Raw genomic sequence first — 22,527 nt, forward strand, 5'->3', positions numbered from 1 at the left:
TTCTCTGTGGATGAAAGGAGGTCATTCATCAGGGCAACAAGTACTGTCTCTGTATTGTGCCCTGGCGTGAAGCCTGATTAGGAAGGATGCAGGATTTTGGCAGCAGAAAGGTGGCATTGTAGAATATTTTTAGCTAGTTTCTCAGTTGGCTTAGAAAAAATAAACCTGGAAACTGGGCATTAATTTGCAAGGTTGCTGGTGTCAAGTGATGGAGTACTGCATGTTTTAAAGTGGTAGGTGGATTTACTTCTACAAAGAAGGTGTTGATAGTTCCTGTTAATAGATGTCTTACTCTCTCTTTTAGCAGCTAGGAAGAATCCAACAGCAAAATGCTTTCATACAAATCTAAAAATTAGTAACTAACAATCCAGTCCTGATATTGTGATGTAAAGGAAACTGTAATCATTCAGTGCAATGCACATGATGCAGATTGGAAGCAGTGGTATTATAAAATGGTCGGCCTGTAGCATTTGCCTATAGGGGACCATCTCCAACAACACAAAACTATATGCTTGAATAGAGAAGGAATGCCTGGTCATTGTTTTTGCATGCCCTGAATTGCATGCACTTCTGGGATGTGATCATATATATGGACACAGATTCCAAAAGTTTGCAATCTATCTTCAAACAGTCTTTCTTATCAGTCCCAAAATCTACAAAGAATGTTAAAGAAAGTTCAAAACTATTGCTTAAATGTACAATACAAAATAACATCTTTGATATTCAATGCAGACTTTCTTTCTAGAGCTGCAGTACCATAAAAGTGAATGACCCTTGATGAGACCCTTGGAAACATACAGTGTGCACCAAAAGAAGGAACTTGATTCCAGTTAACCAACCGAATTCCTTTGTGTGACAGATAAGCAGCTTCTGTAGATAGACATACTTAGACAAACACCTAGACCCATAGAGCCAGATCCTCAGCTGGTGTAAATCGGTGTAGCTTCATTAACGCCAGTTGAGGATCTGGCCCATACTATTTTTATATGGAGCTCTTATAAAAGCCTAGGGCAAGGATCATTGCTACTGCCATCACTGCTTCTTGTAAGAATGGTTTCAAATTATTTCAAAGAGGACATTGTGTTTCTTGTCCTGAGCTTGATTGGCTGCTGCAGGAGACTCAAAAGGCCTAGAGGCACACTCGGTTTACACAGAGTGACCATATTTCCCCAAAATGACTTTCAGCAGAAAGAGTTGTGAGGGGCAAGACTTTGCTGTCTCTGTGGCAGATGAGAAGTAGGTTCCCTTTGCTTCCATCATAGCAGTGGCACAGGTTCAGAGGAATTCTGTTCCTGAATCTGCCTGTCACACAGAATTTTTCTCCAGTACTTCTCAGGTTTTCTTCCTTCTAGCTTTTACTGTCTCAGGTCATCCATGAATGACACCAGAGCTGTAAAGCTCCCATGGGATAACATCTAGGGTGTCACCTATGAGGTACAAAAAACAGGATATCTGAGATGATCCTGATCTCATTAAACTGGACAGCTAGCAGTGTGTACTGAGCACCTGTACAGAGTTCCCATGACAGCTACCTCCAAAAGGGGATGATCTTGGAAACACCTGAACAGAGGGCAACCTTAATAACATCACAGGTGTGCTACGATGAGTGGAAGTGGAGAAAGACGGTCAGGTTTCGGGAGGCACATGATTTAGTGCATTACCTGTGGCTGAAGAACGCAAGTTCTGACCATGCAACCGCTCAGCAGGTAACATTAGCCTATATGCACGCTCAGTAAAGATCTCTTTCCTACAGTTCTGCCTGCCTCTTATGTCCCTTATTGCTAATGAAACAGCAGGAACCATTGCCTCTTCCCAGAATTCTCTAGAGCATTTTATCTCAGAGCTGTAAGATACTAATGATGCAAGTTAATATTTAGAAACTTTGAACAAGAGAAGATTTAATTTAAGATAATGAACTTTTATAAGTCCTTTTCCCTTACTTTTCAGTCTGTCTTTCTAGGTTGTGAGTCTGTCAGAACAGGGATCACGCTTTACTTAATTTTTTGCACAGTATTTTATTTTAGCACACTGAGCACTACTTTAAACAAATAGTAATAATTAATTATGCCAACATTGTCTAACTTTGCATGCCTAGAATTAGGTACTGAAATCTGTATGTGTCTTTTATGTTGACACCTACATAAAACCAACCTAATTTTTCAGTAGCTCTGAATGCTCCCATTTAAGTCAGTGGAGTTTACAGCACTGTAAAACCAGAATAAGTGTATTTATTAATATATTTAGCTTTATACAGAGTGTAATAAAAGAGCACCCATCCAAAGCTCTGAATCCCTGCAATATCTTTAGGGACCATCCTCTTGAAAAGATTTTAAAAAGTAGCATGATTAGCACTGACACAAAAATATACATTTTTAACACTAACATCAAGTCTGTCCTCTGTGGAGCAGGGTCTTGGAAATCCACAACAGCAATTGATAAGAAGGTCAACTCATCCCCACAGTAAATGCCTGTGAAAGATTTTCAGAGTCCATTGGAAAGAGTTTATTATAACATTAGAAATTCTAAGTAAGTACATCATATTAAAGTATCAAACATGGCAAGAAGAAGACAATGGACATATTTACGACATGCTTTAAGGATATCACCAACATTACTTGTATGTCAACTGACAACATGGACACCAGCTGGAAAGTCAAAAAAGAGGGTGACCTAGAGAAACATTACGAAGGTCAATACAGAAAGAAGCTAAATCCATCAACATGACACTTGGAAGCCTGAACAGACAAGTACAAGACCAAAATAAATGTCGGAAACTGCTGGATGCCTATGCACCTGCAGGTACAGGAGGATAAAGAGAAAAGAAAGAGATACGAAGTTCTGGTCCTCCTTGAGAATTTCTTTAAAATATATTAAAATAAATAGACCTGTCTGGTCCCCCTCACCAACCAAATACACAGCACCAACTTCAATATAACTGTAATTAACTGACCCTGCACACAATCCTCAAAGTCCACTGTCATTGCTCCCCTTTCCTGACATCCATCTCCTCACCAGCCAGGAAGAAAAGGACACCTCTGAAGACAAACGTTGGGGTGAAATGAGTTCCAAAGGTCCAAGGTCCTACCAGAGAGATCCCTGCCAGCCACGGAGCATGGATAAAAATCAATTATTTTTTAATTTAAAAAAGCCCAGATTTTGTTGTTTAAATTAAATACATGATTTAAAAAAAGCTATTTAAAATGAACTTTGACGTTGACAATGTATAATGAGTTTAGGCCTTAACATAACATATTAATCATTTAAATTAAATACAAAAAATAATATTAAGCAGTACATGTCTGCTGCCAAATTTTAAAAAAAGTGAAATCGCTGAACTGGTGGAAATCACTGGTGTGACTGAAAGCTCCTGTATTCACACACTCTGCACCCTATTGTAATAATCTGTGTACAAAATGTGGCTGGTAAATTATCATTTGAAAACTAATTCCTTGCTGGTCAATAATATTGTGGTGAGATGTATGTAGCAACATTATAAGTAAAGTTATAAACATAAGCTGAAATCACGACTGAAGTATATTTACCACACAAGTCTGGGGAGTGGATAAACTTGTTTCTCAAAGATAAAGGACAAGCTGACGCCTTTAGCCAGGTGTCAGCAAAGCTGATGAGCCATCACCTATCTAGTGCCATGGGTGAAAATAACTTAAAGGACTTACCGGTACTCCAGAGTCCTGAGCAGTGGGTCGTGGCCTCGACCGGAAGAGGCGGAGCCTTTAAATACCTGGGCCCTTTACATCAAGATTTAAAGGCCCCAGGGCTCCAGCTGTGGCTGGGAGCTCCTAGGCCTTTAAATCACCCCCGGAGCTACCAGCTGCAGAGGCAGCTGGGAGGCCTGGGGCTCAGGAGCAATTTAAAGGGCCCCGGGCTCCAGCTGCCGCTACCGCAGTGGAGCTCCAAGCCCTTTAAATCACCGCCGGAGCCCTGCCGCCGCTTACCTGGGGCTCCGGCAGCGGGGCTCGGAGGGCGCTTTAAAGGGCCTGGGGCTCCCTGCGGTGGCTGGAGCCCCTGGCCCTTTAAATCACTGCCGGAGCCCTGCTGCCGCTATCCCAGGGGCTCTGGCAGCAGGACTCGGGTAGTGCTTTAAAGGGCCCTGAGCTCTGGCGCTTTAAAGCACTAGGTTGGGGAAGCAGGTCCAGTCTGGCATGGTGTACTGGCTCTTGCCGGTATGCCGGACCAGACTGGACCTGCTTACTTTCACCTTTGTCTAGTGCCCATTCTTTGGCAAAGAAAAGCTGCAGGAACAAACAGTTCTGCATCTTAGCAAGCAACAGCATGAACCCTCTTTCACCTCACCACATCTTGTCTCTGTTCTCCCAGCAGGAATGAAATTTATCTAGGGGTACCCCTCAGGAAAATGCATTTCTGAGGGGGACTGAACTATAAAAACAAGCAGCAAAAACAATGCAAGTTCTCTCTCCCTATCCATCATGCCTTTCTTCACCCAAGAAGATAAAAGAAACAGCCTTTGGACTTTGGGAGCAGATCCTGAGAATTTGGTCAGCAGCATTACTGGGAACATGTGGTAAGGGACTTCACCTTGAACCAAGGCTAGTTTGTTAAGTTTTATATTTGGAAGCGTGTTATCTTTATTTCTCTTGTAACTATTTATAGTTAACAGGCCTTGAGAGGCCATTCTGGCATCCAGGGATTTAGAGTATAGGGACACACCCTTAACCCCCTGCATTACAGCAGCTCTATACCGCCTGAGGATTCCCCAAAGCAGTCCTCACTTGGCCAAGTAATGTGGCATTAAGGCTGGTTAGCATTGCTGGAACTATGTGAAATTGCTGGATCAGAGCCAAGGATCTGTTCTATGATCTATTTCAATGGATCCAGAATAATGAAGAGGAGAGTTTTGTTCTGAATGGTACCCAGCCTAATTTTACACTTAAACGTGACTGGTACAGGAAACATAAATGACCTTGTACCTCTTTTGCTTCTCTATGCTGTATAAAAAAGGCTTGAAAGTTGGGAAAGAGGGGCAGAATTGGTGGAGAGGGGAATCTTTTTTCTGCTTTTTAATTTCTCTTAGAAATATCAGGAGTGCCAAATCTGAGCTTCTCTGGTTTTGTTGGAGCAGTCCTTAGAGGGACTGTATGTACAGTGAGTTTTCTCAGCCCTTCACCGAATAGGTGGTATGTTGATTCTCAACCGCATTTTCATTTTGCCAAGGGAAAATGGGAATAAATATACTCACCCACCTTTTGCAAAGAGCTTTAAGAGCTATGGGCGACAATCACTAAAGAAGGTCAACGTATTAATGATGAATTATTTTTATTACTATTATGGAACATTCAAACAATCTGCAGCTGTGTCTGGTGAAAGGCATCGATACTGTTCCCTATTTCCCCCTCACCACCTTTTTTCAGGTTCAGAGAATCCTGAGCACAGACAAACTGGGGGTTGGGAAATGCCCTTTTTTTATTAGCAATAAAACTCTGTCTTTTTCTCCCGATTATCCACAGATTTATGGATCCATAATCATTCACGTCACAGACTGAGGGAGCCGGGGCTGAAACAGGATAATAGCCTTTAAATCCCCTTCTCTAAGCACTCGGATCTTCCTTGTCAGCAAGATTAAAGCGGTCAACAGCAGTCCCCATGTGTCTGTGTCCCAGCCTGAGCTTTAACAACAACTGGAGGTGGTGGCTGGATGGGAGAGAAATGTGAAACTGCAGCTGTGTTTGATGCTCCAGAGGGAAAGAAAGAAGCATTGTTTGTCTCAGTGGTGGTGGCAGTGGGGACTGGTGTTACTCCCTCAGTCAAGTGGAGGCAAAGGAAGGAGAGGAAGAGGAGAGAGAAGCATCATGTTGAAGTTTAACCAAAGGAGACCGTTCCCATTCTCAGACTGTAAAGGAAGGGAAGGAACTGCAACAAATATTGTTCCCCCAGAAACCAATGCAGGAGAGGAGAAAGAAAGAATGAGCTCACAGATGAAGAGTGGGGTTTTTGCTACTACTCCATGGGCCTCTCAGTCTGTGCTGCCTGTGGGAACTGAGGGGAACTACCACTATTATGTGGAGGAGGAGGAGGAGGAGGAAGAAGAGGAGGAAGATGAAAGGCAGCTGCAAAATCCCTCTCAGGAGAGAAGCAAGTTCTCGTCACCATTTCCCAGCCCCCCTGCCTTCCCCTCCAGAACAGCAGCGTCTGCTTCTTCCATGCTGAACATAAATGTAGGTGGCAAAAGTTACCGCCTCACCTATCAGGCGGTGGCCATCTACCCTAAGACCCGTCTGGGCCGCTTGGCCATGTCCACTGATCGCCATCGCCAGCTGGGTCTGTGCGATGACTATGCGGTTCAGGGGGATGAGTACTTCTTTGATCGGGACCCCGCTGTCTTCCAGCTGGTCTACAACTTCTACGCCTCTGGGGTGCTGCAGGTGCGTGACGAGCAGTGCCCACTCAGCTTCCTGGAGGAGCTGAGCTACTGGGGGGTGCGGCTCAAATATACACCGCGCTGCTGCCGCATCTGCTTCGAGGAGCGGCGTGATGAGCTGAGCGAGCAGCTGAAGGTGCAGCGGGACCTGCGTGCCCAGGCAGAGTCCCAGGAGAACGAGCAGCTCTTCCACCACATGCGCTACTATGGCCCCCAGCGTTGGCGCCTCTGGAACCTAATGGAGAAGCCCTTCTCCTCTGTCAGCGCCAAGGCTATGGGGGTGGCCTCCAGCCTTTTTGTGCTCATCTCGGTGGTGGCACTGGCTCTCAACACTGTGGAGGAGATGCAGCAGGTGGACAGGAAAAGCGGAGAGAGTCGCCCTATGCTGGAACACGTCGAGACGCTGTGCATCGCCTTCTTCACCCTAGAGTATCTGCTGCGGCTGGTCTCCACCCCAGACCTGCGCCGCTTTGCGAGCAGCCCCCTCAATGCTGTGGATCTCATCGCCATCCTCCCCCTTTACTTCCAGCTGCTGCTGGAGTGCTTTGCCGATGACGACCAGCCCCGGGGCCAGGGCTCTCAGCACAAGCATGACATTGAGAAGGTGGGACGGGTGAGCAAAGTAGGGCAAGTGCTACGCATCATGCGCCTGATGCGTATCTTCCGCATCCTCAAGCTGGCCCGCCACTCCACAGGCCTGCGCGCCTTCGGCTTTACCCTGCGCCAGTGCTACCAACAGGTGGGCTGCCTCTTGCTCTTCATTGCCATGGGCATCTTCGCCTTCTCCGCCATGGTCTACTCTGTGGAGCACGACGTCTCCAGCACCAGCTTCACCAGCATCCCCCATGCGTGGTGGTGGGCTGCTGTAAGTAAATGCATTGCACTTTGCCGGGTAACCATCGCTCCCTCCCCTGCTAGAGTTGCTGCCGGGCTTGAGAACAGCAGGGCCATCCCAGATTTGCGAACATCTGTTCCGAGTTCTGAGCTTTGCTTTTACAGGACATGAGCTCTCACACACACGCTCACCTCTGCTGCAAGCTTGCATTGGTTACTGCAGCAGGCTATAATCAGTGAAGCAGAGCTGGAAGTCAGTGGCTATTTGTGACTATGCCACACACATCTGCTTCCACTGCTGCTCATTAAAGAAAAGGGGGAGGATTTGTATGTGGGTGGGGGAAGTGTAGCATTTCTCATTTCTTTCTAGTGTCAGCATTGCAGAGAAGTATACTGCTAGTAGTTTGTGATAAATGTATTGTACAGGGTTTTTTCCCCCCTTTTTGGGGGGAGTTTGTAAAAGGCTGCACTGGCCCAGCGTAACAAAAGGTTGTTCTGATTACATCTCTCAACATTTAAATCCTCCAACTTTATGGAAGTTGAAGTAGCTGCAGATGCCTGGCCCTGTAAAATATTTTGTAATGGGCAGTTGTCCAACGGTAGGTGGCATCTCTACAATACACTCAAAATGGCATTTGGTTGTAATTTATACAATAGTGAAAGACAAAAATAGATCAGGTGGGGTCTGAATGGCTCAAGGGATTGGTAATGGAATACAGAGCCTTTTGCATCTAGGTCACTAGTTTCAATCTAGTATAGATCAGTAGTGACAGGAAGTTGGTGACATGACATTTCATGGCTGTTTAGGAGGAATGAGTAGGTGGTCTCAGGCTAGTTCCTAGTGGGCAGAAGTTCATATTGCAAAATCACCAGTGGCATGGTTGCTGGTGGTCTTAGCTGAGAGACCAGAGACTGATCTGACATGGAACCTGAGGGACCTTTTCATCTTTAGCGTTTACACTTGTGGATGAGGTTTGAGGCACGGGGCAAATCTGCACAGAGAACCTTTCACAGCCATTGCCTGTGCTGTACTTGTGACTAAATAGAGGACTTCAGTCTGTTGCACAGCATTTCCCAAAATGTGGGACACACTCTCTTAGGCTGAGCCAGGGCCCATTTGTACAGATTTTCCCCATGCTGCCCTACTATCATGGCAGGGCTGAAGGCTGGCCCACTACTGACTTTACTCCGAGGTGCTGACTGAGTACCCTTAAAAGCCAAGCTAGGAGAGCCTATGCATTAGCAGTGGCCCACAGAACCTTTCTTCTCAGCCACAGCATTAAACATGCAGGGACTCATAGTTTGGGGGTTGGGGAGGAAGAGATTGTTCCTTTGTGAAGTGGTCTGCAGAATGAAAGAGCGGGAAGGCCATAGGTCTATTGTTATTCTGTGATAGCTGTGGCAGGGCAGCATGGTGCATGCTAGATTGTCAGACTAGAGTGACTAGACATGCATGGTAATATGGCTAGTGCTGAAAGAACAAAGGGCTCAAATCTCAGTTGCAGCCCAGTATCGTCTGGGAGGGGCATTTGTGGGGAGAAGGGGTGCAAAGTCTCTGCTTGCAGTTCCCTGATTCTAGGGCCAGTCTTAGCCCCAAAAACAACAAGGAGTCCAGTGGCACCTTAAAGACTGATTTATTTGGGCATAAGCTTTTGTGGGTAAACTTCTTCAGATGCATCCTTAGGGCTGCTCCTTTTTACAGCAGCTGACTCTGGCATCTAAGGAGCCACGGGTCAGCTGAGAATAGCCAAATCGCAAGTCTGCTGGCCACATTCCTGACAGACACCCCAGACTGTGGGCTACAGCCATGCACTTCTTTTCTGGCTCTCTGCCAGCTGTGGAAGCTCTAGCTTGGGAGACCGAGCTCCTTTCCAGTCCTTTTGCATCACTCCAGCTACCAGCAGAAAAATCTAGCCCCATTATTTTTTAACTTCATGTGCTGAGTGCCCCTGAGCCTGACTACTGGGGTGCCCAACACATATTGGAAAAGTTACTGGAATGCAACATTTTGCCTTTGCAGCTTCCCATTTAATCAACAGACATAGTACACCCAGAGGTTATAAATTTCATGCTGAACACTCCAGTGGAATATTAGGACAGTAGACCAAGACCAATGGGTGCCACTTTTCTGGATACATCCAATCATTCATAGAGCCTGGAAGCAGTAAAAATACATACAGCCCAATCCTGCAAACGCTTATTGATGCGAATAGTCTTTATTCATCCAAGTATTCCTGTTAAACTTAATGGGATTCTGTAAAAAAAGGTTTGCACATGAGAGCAAGGGTTTGCAGGACTGTCTTTAATGTGCAAATAGTAATTACGCGGCATGGCTCTCTTTTACCCCCATGCATTATAGGAAAAAATTAAGAGATTCAGATAAGTTAAATAGTGGATAGCTTTGTCACTCACACACACAAATGATTATATCCTCAAAATTCTCATGTGTAACACAAGGGTGAATGTAAGAGGACTAAACCCTTAGCACAGGATAATAATCTTGTAGGGGCTATGGTAGATATGTATCTTGCTTTCAACTAAGTATTTGAAGATATTGAGCCTTTATGATCATTCAATGCCGGTGACTTAAGTGCATTTAACCAAATGCCTAATGCCTTTTATGCTACAGGTGCAGCCCCATGTAATCTACTGTTTCATTCATCTGAAATAACATTCTGTCTAAAAGGTTTCAGAGTAGCAGCCGTGTTAGTCTGTATTCGCAAAAAGAAAAGGAGTACTTGTGGCACCTTAGAGACTAACAAATTTATTTGAGCATAAGCTTCCGTGAGCTACAGCTCACTTCAGCGGATGCATTTTGGATGAAGAAGGGCATTCATTAAAGTCTCAGAAGAGCTATGGATAAAGAGATGGCAAGATTCACACTTTCATGTAATATGGTGATGCCTAAGGAATTATTTCCTGAACTTTAAAAATGATTCCGTGAGCTACAGCTCACTTCATTGGATGCATTCTGATGAAAGCTTATGCTCAAATAAATTTGTTAGTCTCTAAGGTGCCACAAGTACTCCTTTTCTTTTTGTCTAAAAGGTGAGAGGCTGGCACACTGCCTGCCATAATGTTCAAAAATTAATTCAATGCTATAATCACAAGAGCACTGGGCTGGGACTACACCTTCCTGTGTTTTAGCCATTTCTGCTAGCATGTTTCTTATTATTATTATACACAGACACAGGATTATGAACTAAATGAAAACGACGTTTACAAACATCAAAATGTATAAAGATAAGGAGTACTTGTGGCACCTTAGAGACTAACAAATTTATTAGAGCATAAGCTTTCGTGAGCTACAGCTCACTTCATTGGCATTTGTCACTTCAGCATTTGTTAGTCTCTAAGGTGCCACAAGTACTCCTTTTCTTTTTGCGAATACAGACTAACACGGCTGCTACTCTGAAACCTATCAAAATGTATATAGTAGACATAGACTGGTAATTCCCTCTTGGGATCTATGCTAGACCAAATGTTATTGGGGCAGTTCTAACTGTTGAAGTATTTCATGTCAATGTAAAAGCCAGTATAATACCTTCCCCATCAGTGTATGGCAGAAAAGGAAAAAAGATGCTAGTGGATGAAGAAGCAAAAAGAAAAGGAGTACTTGTGGCACCTTAGAGACTAACAAATTTATTTGAGCATAAGCTTTTGTGAGCTACAGCTCATTTCATCGGATGCATTTTGGATGAAGAAGGGCATTCATTAAAGTCTCAGAAGAGCTATGGATAAAGAGATGGCAAGATTCACACTTTCATGTAATATGGTGATGCCTAAAGAATTATTTCCTGAACTTTAAAAATGATTTCACTGAAACAGTTACGGTTGTCACTGAGATCTGGTGTCAAAAGGTTTCCCAATACTCAAACTTCAGTTAAAAGACTCAGGGCAATCCTATGCACTCAGTCACCATCCCCTCTGTGTCTGTAACATGGCAGAATTTGAGCAGGAAGAATAATCACTCACTTACTGACATACATTCAAACAAAACAAACTTTTAAGCAGCTGAAAAAGCTCTTTGTTATTTACACACTTCCTTTGTCTCCTTATTTAAAAAAAATCCATATTAAAATGAGCTGATGAACCGTTCTTCCAAGAGGCAAGTGTTTTAAAATGTATTTCACTGCTAGAGGACACACCAAGTCTGTGCCCCGCCCTTCACCACATTCATCATTTTATGCACCAGACAGATAAAGGTAAAATTCACTTCACACATACTTCACCCTCAAAGCCCAAGTTATTGGGCTGAAGTGAATGTGGGCTGGGGTGGGGGATGAAGACCAGTCCATTCCTTAAAAACAGGGTAATGGCACAAGGCTGTCATGCAGCTTCAACTCAGCCTCTACTGCAGCTAGTTGCACAGAGTGGTAGGGTCACTGGATGGATCTGGTCATAAATCTGTGTCCATGCCCCTGGGCCTAACGCACACTACCATCTACGTAGATCTGTGTGTGTTGGCTCAGGGATGCTGTCTGCAGCACACAGCGGAATCCAGAGGTCTTCCTAATTATAACAGTGGGGTTAATTATTTAAGGCTAGTTTTTACACTTTGGGATGGTAGCCTGGGGGGGGGGCGGGGGGAACAATGTAGAGTCAGTGTGTAATAATTCAGGCTTTTAGTATACCAGTGTTCAAAATATCTTAACTGTACTGAAAAATCTGTTTTCCCCAGCTGGCTAGATTAAAGAAAGGTGTGTGTGCGCTCCTCTGTTTAGCTAACAGATTACTATTGATTTGCCTATAGGTCAGCATCTCTACAGTGGGCTATGGTGACATGTGTCCAGAAACTCACCTCGGGTGCCTGTTTGCTTTCCTCTGCATTGCTTTTGGAATAATTCTGAATGGGATGCCCATCTCCATCCTCTACAATAAATTCTCAGACTATTACTGCAAACTGAAGGCCTATGAGTATACAGCTGTAAGGAAGGAAAGAGGCAAGATTGACTTTACACGACGAGCCAGGAAGAAAATGTCTGAGTGTTGTGGAGAAGGCGCAACCCATTATTTACCAAGGCCTAGATACAACTAATACTTCAGGAAAGATAAAAGGACAGAGGAGCAGAAGGGGAAAGCAGAGGAAACACTATTACAACGGATCGCCCAAGTCAAATAAAGATAAAGCAACAGCTCTAAAAGGAATAAGAAAATACTGAAGGCAAATCTCAAACTTTAGTCTTTTTAAAAAATTACAGATCTATTTTACTACAGTTTCTTCTCAGCGTCTTTTTGCTGGTGCTCATTATTACAGCAGCAATGCGCCTGGTTTATATGTGCGATGCCAGTATCGATGGCGCTCGATGAATTATCCATCCAGAGACTCTGAGTTGTACAGCTGACTCAGGGCTGTAATGCCACGCCCGATATACATCCTACAATAATGACCCACCATGGCCAAACCAAAAGAAACTGAGTCTGTTCCCATGCAGTGGCTGTTATTCAGCAATAGGCAGGATGACTCTTACCTCAAAAATTAAACAGATGTAGAAGGGGGAAAAATATATTGCTTTGCAGTGCAGAAATAGGTTATGTATTAGGTTTTTAAACATGGTGCGGACACAGACAGTACGTACCCGCTATAGCTACATCGGTTGCTTTCACATATAAACGTCTTTCTTAGGTTTTTGGACCTTATTTGTCCTATACCACATAGTTCATGGTTCGATTTGACAATATTATTTTTAATGCAGCCTTGCAGAATTGTACTTGCTTCTTGGCCCAGAGCGAGTAACTTTAGGAGTGAGAAAAATGTTGATTTTATTCTTTTTTGTTTTTTCCATTAATATCCGCCCTAATGGCAAAGAACTGGTTAGTAAGTTTGGGTAAATGTTTGTAATAGATTTCCAAGCCCATTTTAATGCAAAAAAATCTGTTTAAGAATACAGATGTAAACTAAATGTACTTTAAATGAGCAACCGTGTTTAATGTTAATATCGTCTATTAGTGTGTTAAGAACTATATGGGTTAGGTGTGGTTCAGATCTAAGTTAAAATACAGTTCTGAAAACATAAGAGCGGCCATACTGGGTCAGACCAAAGGTCCATCTGGCCCAGTATCCTGGCTTCTGACAGTAGCCAATGCCAGGTGCTTCAGCGGGAATGAACAGAACAGGTAATCAGCAAGTGAGCCATCCCCTGTCACCCATTTCCAGCTTCTGGCAAACAAAGGCTAAGGACACCCTCCCTGCCCATCAAAAGGGAAAGGACATGGTTAGCTAATAGCGTATTTTCTTCCCCAGGATCTTAGCAATAGATCTTCCAGTAGTTTTGAAACTATATTTATAAGAAAAGAAGCATTTGAATTTGTTTCAATATTGATAAAAATCATAATAAATGAGGATATGAGTATACATTGATCCACTTGATAGAATCATGTACATACTGAGGAGCTAATTCTCTCTCTCTCATACACACACACACACCCAGTCACCTTCAGTAGTATTGTATTCCATGAGAACATCATTTGAAATCAATGGGCTTATTTGCATAACAAGGTCTAACGCCCTATCAGTAAGAATAGCAGAATCTGACTCTAAATTAGCTACAGCCAAAATCAAGCGGACATACGGGTTCATTAGTTTAGTTCACTAGGAAAATTCTTTTCACATAAGACGAATCATAGCATGGGGTTAGGAACGAGGGCAATGATCTGAACATTAGAAATGTTATTTGTGTGCCTTCATATATGGCTTAAAATGGGGAAAGAGGTCAGCTCTTTAGAGGAAGTAATGAGGATTGATGTCATTTCATAGCAAAATAAGATGATGGGATGTGCATTTTAAATGGCTTGGCTCTTGCTTGTTGTTTGCATTGTACTGCTGACTGTAAATTGCCAAGTTCAGGTCTTGAAGTCCCACTGGAGACCTCGATGTGAGGCAGTCTCTCAGACAGCTGAGACAGAAAAGGGAACGGTATTAACTCTGCCATAGCCATGAACATTAAACGTGGTGTTAAGCAGAGAGAATTAATCCCGCCTGTCAACTCTCACTTCAAAAACCGTATTCAGAGTACCAGGGCTGGCGGTAGGGAAAATAGCACCCTAGGTGAACTTGTATTTTGGCGCCCCCTAGCACCCACTACCACCCACCTCCCCATTGCCCCAGCCCCTACTGCTTGCCTGGGCTCTATACAACAGTCCAAGGGGTAGCCCAGCAACCAGAGGGCAATAGTGACAGAGGAGCATGGTGAACTGAGAGCCCCAGAAAAGTGGGGTGGGGGGTGGGGAACCAGAGGAGTACAGAGGCTCACTGGTGTGGAGATGTGAGGGGGAGAGCGACATGCGGAGAGGCTCCAAAAGGGTAGATCTCTCCCTACACCCCAATACTGAGCATCCCCCTTCAAGTGCTCCTTCCCAGCCCCAAGGACGGTAGGTTATTGGAGGATGGAGGCGGTTCAAATGCAAACGTTCCAGTGCACTGGAGGTAGCTCAGGTGGATGCTGCTGAAGGAAGATTTGTGCCTAAAAATATCTCCAACCCCTGGCACTACCACGTCCCTTTGGGATAAGCAAGAAAAAGGCGGAGCCCCTGAGAGCTAGGGAGAATGGGGAGCTGGGGAGTGGGGGGGGGTCAGAGACCAGCCTGTGGGAACAGCAAAGACCTTGGGGACACCCTGAGAACTGGGAACAATGGGACCTAGAGGCAGTGCCACCCAGCGGATTCAGGGGTCCTGGGCCAAAGCAATTTCGGGGGCCGGTTCCATAAAAAAAAGTTAGTTTTGCCGCCCCAAGGGGCGAAGAAGAAAAACCCAACTCGTGCCAATGAAGAAAAAAGAGGACAGGAGGACCATGCCTTCGAATTGCCACAAAAGACTGACGCTGCTGCCAAAGTGCCACCGACGAGGAAGAGCGGGACTGAAAGACATCACCAAATTGCTGCTGAAATTGCCCCTGCCCTGTCTACAGGGCCTGGGGCAAATTGCCCCAGTTGGCCCCCTGCCCTCCCCCCCAAGGCAGCCCTGCCTCGGGGGCAGAGGGAAGGTGGCCTCTTGAGAGCTGGGGGGCTGGGACTTGAAGGCACAGGGAGGGACCCCCCCAGGAGCTAAGTGGAATTGCAGGGGTTCTAAGGAGACAGGGAGCCCCCCGCGCCCCAGGAACTTGAGGGACTGGGACCTGGGGGCACAGGGAAAGAACCCCCTAGGAGCTAGATGACCATGGAGAGCTAAGGTGACAGGGAGGGCCCCCCCGGGCCCTTGAGGGACTGGGAGCTGGGGAGGAGCAGGGACCTGGAGGCACAGGGAGAAGCTCCCTAGGACCTGGATAGACATCGACCAGGGCTGGGGGCACACGGAGGGATCTTCCCCCCCCAAATGCGCTGGGTGCAGCTCAGACCTGGAGGCACAGGGAGGGACCCCCGGGAGCTGGGACCTGGGGACACATGCAGAGGACTACTGGACGCGGTGGGGGGAGGGGGCTGGGATGGAGAGGCACAGGGTGAGGTGCCCTTAGAGATGGGGGGAACCCAGGACTGGGGGGCACAGGGAGGGATCCCCTGGGGACTGTGGGGGGCCTGGGCCCTGAGGGCACATGGAGGGGGTCCCTGGGAGCTGAGCAGTGGGGACCTGGAGGCACAGGGAAGGCCCATCGCAGAGCTGGTAGGGGGTTGGAGGCACAGGGAGACTAGGCACTAGGCTCAAAGCTATGAGGGAGGGTCTCCTCCTCCCCATGTCCCCCCCCCCTCGCCATTTTGTGTAAGCTCAGCCATGGGGCCAATTCAATAGGTGAGCGCTGAACTCACGCACTGGCTCAGGCCCCACAGCTCGAGCCCTGCAGCCCCACGGCCAGCCACTTTATCTCCGTGAACTGTTCCCGCAGATGCGGGTTCACATTTTGCAGCCGCCCAGGGCTCTGGCGGTTAGCGTCAGGCAGGCAGCTGTGGCGAACCGCGGGCATGGATCCTTCACGTGCCTGGGGTGGAGGAGCAGGGACATGGGTCGGAGGCTGCTAGGGCCTCTGCCCAAGGCAGGTAGAGGGGCCACTATGGCTCCCCACAGCTACCCGACCAAGCTGCAGGGAAGGGGGGGATGCGTCGGAGCCTCAGTGCGGCCCCCTGGTACAGAGCCCTGCAGAGCTGTGGAAATCCACATGTGCAGATATCTGCAGATAATTTTTGCGGATCGGATGTGGATATACATTTGCGTATCCATGCAGGGCTCCACTCCCAAGCTACTTAGGCAGGCACTTAAATCCTTGTGTAACTCTAGCCCTAGGTGCATTCATTTCAAAAGTCTTCATTATTCTTACTTCCTCTTCCACTCACAAAGGCTTCCATGTGTGTACTTAGTGCACTAAGCTTACTAAAATGAACGTCACGTACTATATGTCAAGGATCTTAAAACCATCCAGTGCAGCCTTGGGTGTTTGGACACCATGAGGACAACAGTAGTTGGATAATGGAAGGAATGTTCCATGCATGTAGTAGACATAAGTGGAAATAGGAGGAGAGGCAGAGCGCAAGACCTTAGCTAGAAGTCCTTGTTTTGTGTAACAGAGAATTTGGGATAGTTAAGATGGTGGCTTTTTTCATGGCACTAAAAAATTAAAATTCTGTCCTGTTAATATGCCATGTTTGAGTTTGTTGCATTGTAAGCGATTACAGATACTAATGAGCCCTTGAGGGAGACTAAAAATACATTATTTCCATGTGTTTCAATGCAGGCTTAGCGAAGATCTTGACTCCAGTATTTAAGGGAGCAGCGAGTGTTCAAGAGGGACTGGTCTCATCCATTAGAACAATTAATTATTGTTTCCCCCACCTTATTTTAGCCCTACAGGATTAAAAGGAAAGACAGACCTCCAACGGTTCAGCCCCCAACATTAAGGATTAAAAGCAAGCTGCATTGGAAAGAGCTTTTGCACAGATGCTTGTCTGAAAAGATCATCACTCTGTAGTGCAATTAAGCATCTAAGTTTATTTTTCTGATGTAGAAATATAGCTGTTGAAGGGACAACTGAAGAATAATTTAATGGGGATCTGGTAGTAGTCCCGTGCCTCCACAGCAAGTAGTAATTTTTTATCTTAAACTAGGCAGTTTTAGGTTTAAGAATCATAAAGAGAGTTATCTAAAAAAGTTCAAATTTTTAAAAAATGAAGGGACTTTATAAAAACCCAAGATAATGGAAACCTCTTTTGCTCATTTCAGATAGCTTTAAAAATATCTTTAGCTGTTTTGGTTACTGAGTTTGTCCTATTTTTATGTAACCTAAAATATATTTCTGCCATGCTTATGTTATTTACATAACTTTTATTAACTTCCTTATTCAAACAGTAGAGAAATTGGACAATATACAACAGTCATTTAGGACTTTAGCTTGGATTGGTAAATGAAAGGTCGAAGGCACAAGGTTGTTGGTTTTTTAATGCATTTTGGAGCACATAATTTAAAGTAATTTAATAAAAATAGTCTGAGTAACCTAAAAATAATCCAGGTGACTTTAGACAGGGCATTACCAAACACCTCATTATAAAGCTACTGACAGTTGATGTTCAATTCCACTCCATAAAGTGATTTTGGAAGAATGGCAGCGTGAGGTTCCAAATTTACTGTCTCAGTAAATTCCATATCTAGTTTGCTCAGTTTATAAGCAGAAGAATTTTTCCCTCCCTTAACTGCTGCCTATGCAAACCCAGGCTGTGATCTGAAAGTCAAGTTCTGTTCGGTCCTTCCCACCCATTGTTACCAGTAATAAAGATTCTGCATAGTAAGTTTTCTCCTCCTTGTGTAACCCGATTGCCTTCATTGGTTTTGGTAGGTGAAACTGGCTGGAATATGTCTTTTGCTAATTGACCCGTGGCCACTGGGAGCTGCGGACAGTCAATGTAAACAAACTGTTGGATTACCCTGACAGGCCACAGGTGCCCACCACTGCTTTAAGGCAACAGCATGTGCTGGAAGCAGGTTAAAACCAGAACTAAGAGCACTGCACAGTTAACACCAGATTTTACCTGGGTTCTACCCCACTACTGTCCATACAGAAAACTCTATGATCTGGGTTGGGAGATGCTTTAAGACAGGAGTTCTCACAACAAAATTTTTGGTGGCCTCAGAGTGTGGCTACCAACTCTTGCGGGTGGCCACTATGACAATTTTTCCTAAAATATTTAATTAACTTTAGGAAAAAAACATATAAATATGAACATATACATGTCCAAATCATAATTTATCTATGTAGGTTTTTTTTTTTTTTTTTGCAAACTCAATAATAAAAAAAAAATGTACTGTTGTCTCTGTTCTTTACTAGACCTAAACAGAATAGAAACGTAGATACGGTGCTTTGCATGTTCTTGTCTTATTGTTTCTTTTGCTTTTCTGGTTGCATTTTTGTTTTAGCCTTGCTAGCTAGTAAGTCTGCTTCTGTAAAAAATGATATTTTTATGTTTGTTAATATCACTTTTCACAGCAGCAGACTTGTTAGCTAGCTGGGAGGCAGTGAAACATGATATTAACAAACATACAGATATCACCTTTCACAGCAGACTTACTAAACCCTGGCAAGCTGAGGGAAAAATTAAGGGCTTGTCTACACTACGCACTGGATCAGCGGGCAGTGATCGATCCAGCAGGGGTTGATTTATCACATCTAGTATAGACATGATAAATTGGCCGCTGAGCACTCTCCTGTTGCCTCCGGTACTACACCAGAACGAGGAGCGTAAGCGGAGTCGACGGGAAAGCGTCTGCTGTCAACTTACCGCAGTGAAGACACCGCATTAAGTAAATCTAAGTACATTGACTTCAGCTATGTTATTCACATAGCTGAAGTTGTGTATCTTAGATCGATCCTGCGCAGTAGTGTAGACAAGCCCTAAGTCTTGAATGAGGAGGTAGGCAGCGGGGGCCAGGGTGATGGGGTGGATGGGTCAGAGGATGGAGCCCACCAGGCCCTGCAGCTGGGGGCCTGAGCCTGTGGACAGAGATGAATTTCCCCATTCTTTTTACTTGCATAAGACAATGTCAAAGCCTAAAAACTTCCCAAAAAGTCACTGCACAAAACAGAGCTGATTCCAGGCACTGGTCCAGGGAATTTCAGGGATTTGTTTAATATTCAGCCTGCATGTTTCAAAAAGGACAATGAATGTTTTTACAATTTCACTGCCATTTTTTCTCCTTTAAGGCCAGGGCCCACATGTTCCAAGTTTAAAAGGAAGTGTAGATAAAATAAAGTGCCAAAACCCAATTAACAAGAGAAAGAAAAACAAAAACCATCACCACAGCTGGCCAGTGAAGCTGATGGCACAAGCTAAAGTTATTTTAATGGTAGGTTGAACGTACTAAGCTTTAGACCAGCTTCACTAATTTTCATCTTTTTGCTGATGGGATTAACAGGCAGCGAACAATGCACATTCTTGAAATCACAAACATGTGTTTCTCTGTTTTAAAACAAGATATGGCTGGAGCCAAATGGCAAGCTCAGGAGCTGTAATGGAATGGTGAAACAGAAGGCCAAAATGAGCTGGCTTTCTGGGTAAATTCTTATTTTGCTGCAAGGGGGGGCTATGTGAATTAGTAACTCTCCATGCACTGGAAGCAATACAAAATCCTTTATGACAGCGTTGATTTAATGTAAATCTCTTATCTAGTCTCCCAAGCGCCCAGGATGCAAAATACAGTGCTTTGCTCAAACAAATTACACCTCTCTGAACACTTTCAATGGCTACCTCTTGTCTTCTGCATCAAGTTCAGTCTTCTCATCCTCCCCTCCAGAGTTCTGCCCCGGCTACATCTCGGCTCTCTTGTCCCCTTTGCTACACCAACACATTCTACCACATCACTCCCTTGCTTCTGTGCTGTCTTTCATGCTGCTTTCTAGGCCTGAAATGACATCCCCGACCCAAAGCACCAGGTGCCAACTCCCCTCCTCATTCAAACCCCTCCTTCAAGTTCACCTCATTCACAAAGCCCACCAATACTGTGTCAATAACAATGCTGACAATCACCCTAAAAATATGGCCCTCTAAACTAGAACCATCCCCTAGGCCAGTGATTTTCAAACTTTTTTTTTCTGTGGACCCAGCTGAAGAAAATCGTTGATGCCCAACGGAGCTGGGGATGAGGGGTTTGGAGTGTGGGAGGGGCTCGGAGCATGGGAGGGGCTCAGGGCTAGGGTGGGGCCAGGAATGAGGGGTTCGGGATGTGGGAGGGAGCTCTTGACTGGGGATGACAGGTTTGGGGTGCAGGAAGGGTTCTGGGTTTGGAAGGGCTCAGGGCTGGGGCAGGGGTGTGGACATATCTCCAGCAGCTCCCAGTCAGTGGTGCAGCCAGGTGTCAGAGACAGGCTGCCCATCTGTCCTGGCACCACGGACCGTGCTGCGGCCCCGGAAGGAGCCAGCAGCAAGTTCGGCTCTCGCCCGCAGACACAACCCCCCTCCCCTCCCAGTTCTCATTGGCCAGGTGCTCGGGGCAGGGGCAGCGTGCGGATCCCCGTGGCCCCCCTGCCTAGAAGCCGGACCCGCTGCTGGCCGCTTCCGGGGTGCAGTGTGGTGTTGAAACAGGTAGGTCCTAGCCTGCCTCAGCTGGGCAGCACCGCCGACAAGACTTTTAACATCCCGCTTGGCGGTGCTGACTGGGAGCAACCCAGTACCTGACATGCGGCGACCCAGTACTGGGTCACAACCCGAAGTTTGAAAAACACTGCGCTAGGCCCCTCTGCACATTTTGGGTACAATTTATGGTTTTATCTGTTTACACTCTCAGCCTATTTCATATTAGGGACTACATTTTAAGATACCGCTCAAGCTGCATGGACCTTGCCTATACTGAGAAAAACACCATGTTAAAATTTGGGTGAGTTAATCGCGTGAATTAACTGCGATTATCGCCAACCCTAATATAAAACTAAATATTTTCCCCATCATACTGTTTAAATTGGAATGTATAGCACTATAGTAAATGAAACAATGAATTGACACTACTCTTTCGGGTAACGTTGACCAGTAATTCGGCTCTTGAACCAGTGAGGGGTAAGTATCACTGACCTAGAAGGAGAACCATTTTTCCTCTGGCTAGGTGTTTTAACACAAATAAGAGTTCTAAATTCCAACCAAATGCATCCGATGAAGTGAGCTCGAGCTCACGAAAGCTTATGCTCTAATAAATTTGTTAGTCTCTAAGGTGCCACAAGTACTCCTTTTCTTTTTGCGAATACAGACTAACACGGCTGCTACTCTGAAACCTAAATACCTGAAATAATCTTGTGAGTAACAAGCCGTTTTCTTCTCTATTAGAAAAACAATAGTTAACAGTACATGCTGAATACTGGCATTATTGCAAGTTACATTATCTAACATATGTAACGAGTGGCTTACCAGGTACAATATTTCAGAGAGGGAAGGAGGAAATACTATCAAGGTCTTTTAATCACCATGTCTATCAATCTCCCTCTCCCCACACAAAGGAGGTCCCACAGCAGACGAGGAAATGAACGACATGGTGTCTGTTAAATTAGTTTCACCAGGGATCAGGAAAAATTCTCCCCCCTCCTCTGCCCCCCAGTGTCAAATCCTTTTTCTTTATAAGTAATTTATGATTTACATATTCCATATGAATAGTTCCTTAACCCTCAAAAAAAGTCCCTTTCATAACAGATGTGAAAAATCTTCCTTCCCATCTCAGACAATCAGTTTTCAGAGATGTTGTGTGACACTAACAGAAGTTTGACCCATTTCTTATGTGAAAACAGTAGAAATTTTAACATAACCATAACATTTGATTGCAGTACCCAGAGGCCCCTTTATGTTAGCTGCTGCAAACACATGGTAAGAGACAGTCCTTGCTCCAAAGAGCTTGCACTCCAACTTCCCTTGGTAGCTGCCAGTAGATGTTCTAATAAAAACCAAACACCTGAAAACAAAAACGAACTTCAAACCAAATGGTCATATTTGCATGGGATACAAAAGGAGGAATAACCTAATAGGAATTCAGGAGAAAGAATTGAGTGAAAGTGTCTCTAGACAGAGAAACAAGAAATGAGAAGTATATAATCAAATAACAGCAATCAGTTCTAGAGGCATTAGGATAATTTTGAGGCAGGAGGAGAGAAAGAGAGGGGGAAGTTCAGTCAGAGGTACTAATATGTGGAATTGAAGAAAGTAAAGACCAACCAGGATAATGTAAGCAAATATTCATAAACAACTTTGCAATTCAGTCTACCACTGGTTATCTTTAGTGGTATCTTATTTTCTCTAACGCCTGTAAGTTCTCTGGACAGAGAAATATTCATATATGCAACATTTTTCTTTGATTGTGAGGCAGTTGAGGAAAGTAGCTAATGATCAATCTATTATTCCATCATTGC

The 22,527-nt window shown here is 44.9% G+C and overlaps 1 protein-coding gene across 1 annotated transcript in view; it reads left to right on the plus strand.

Moving 5' to 3' along the window:
• Positions 1-13,342, plus strand: part of KCNV2 (potassium voltage-gated channel modifier subfamily V member 2) — a 40,353-nt gene extending 27,011 nt beyond the window's left edge. The window contains exons 3-4 of the mRNA XM_038403684.2: positions 5,487-7,262; positions 11,985-13,342. Coding sequence (XP_038259612.2) covers positions 5,709-7,262; positions 11,985-12,269 — 1,839 coding nt within the window. The 5' untranslated portion in view covers positions 5,487-5,708 and the 3' untranslated portion in view covers positions 12,270-13,342. The remainder of the gene's footprint in view (positions 1-5,486; positions 7,263-11,984) is intronic.
• Positions 13,343-22,527: the final 9,185 nt, after the last annotated feature.

This window comes from Dermochelys coriacea, chromosome 5 (assembly GCF_009764565.3).
Source record: "Dermochelys coriacea isolate rDerCor1 chromosome 5, rDerCor1.pri.v4, whole genome shotgun sequence".
NCBI lineage: Eukaryota > Metazoa > Chordata > Testudines > Dermochelyidae > Dermochelys > Dermochelys coriacea.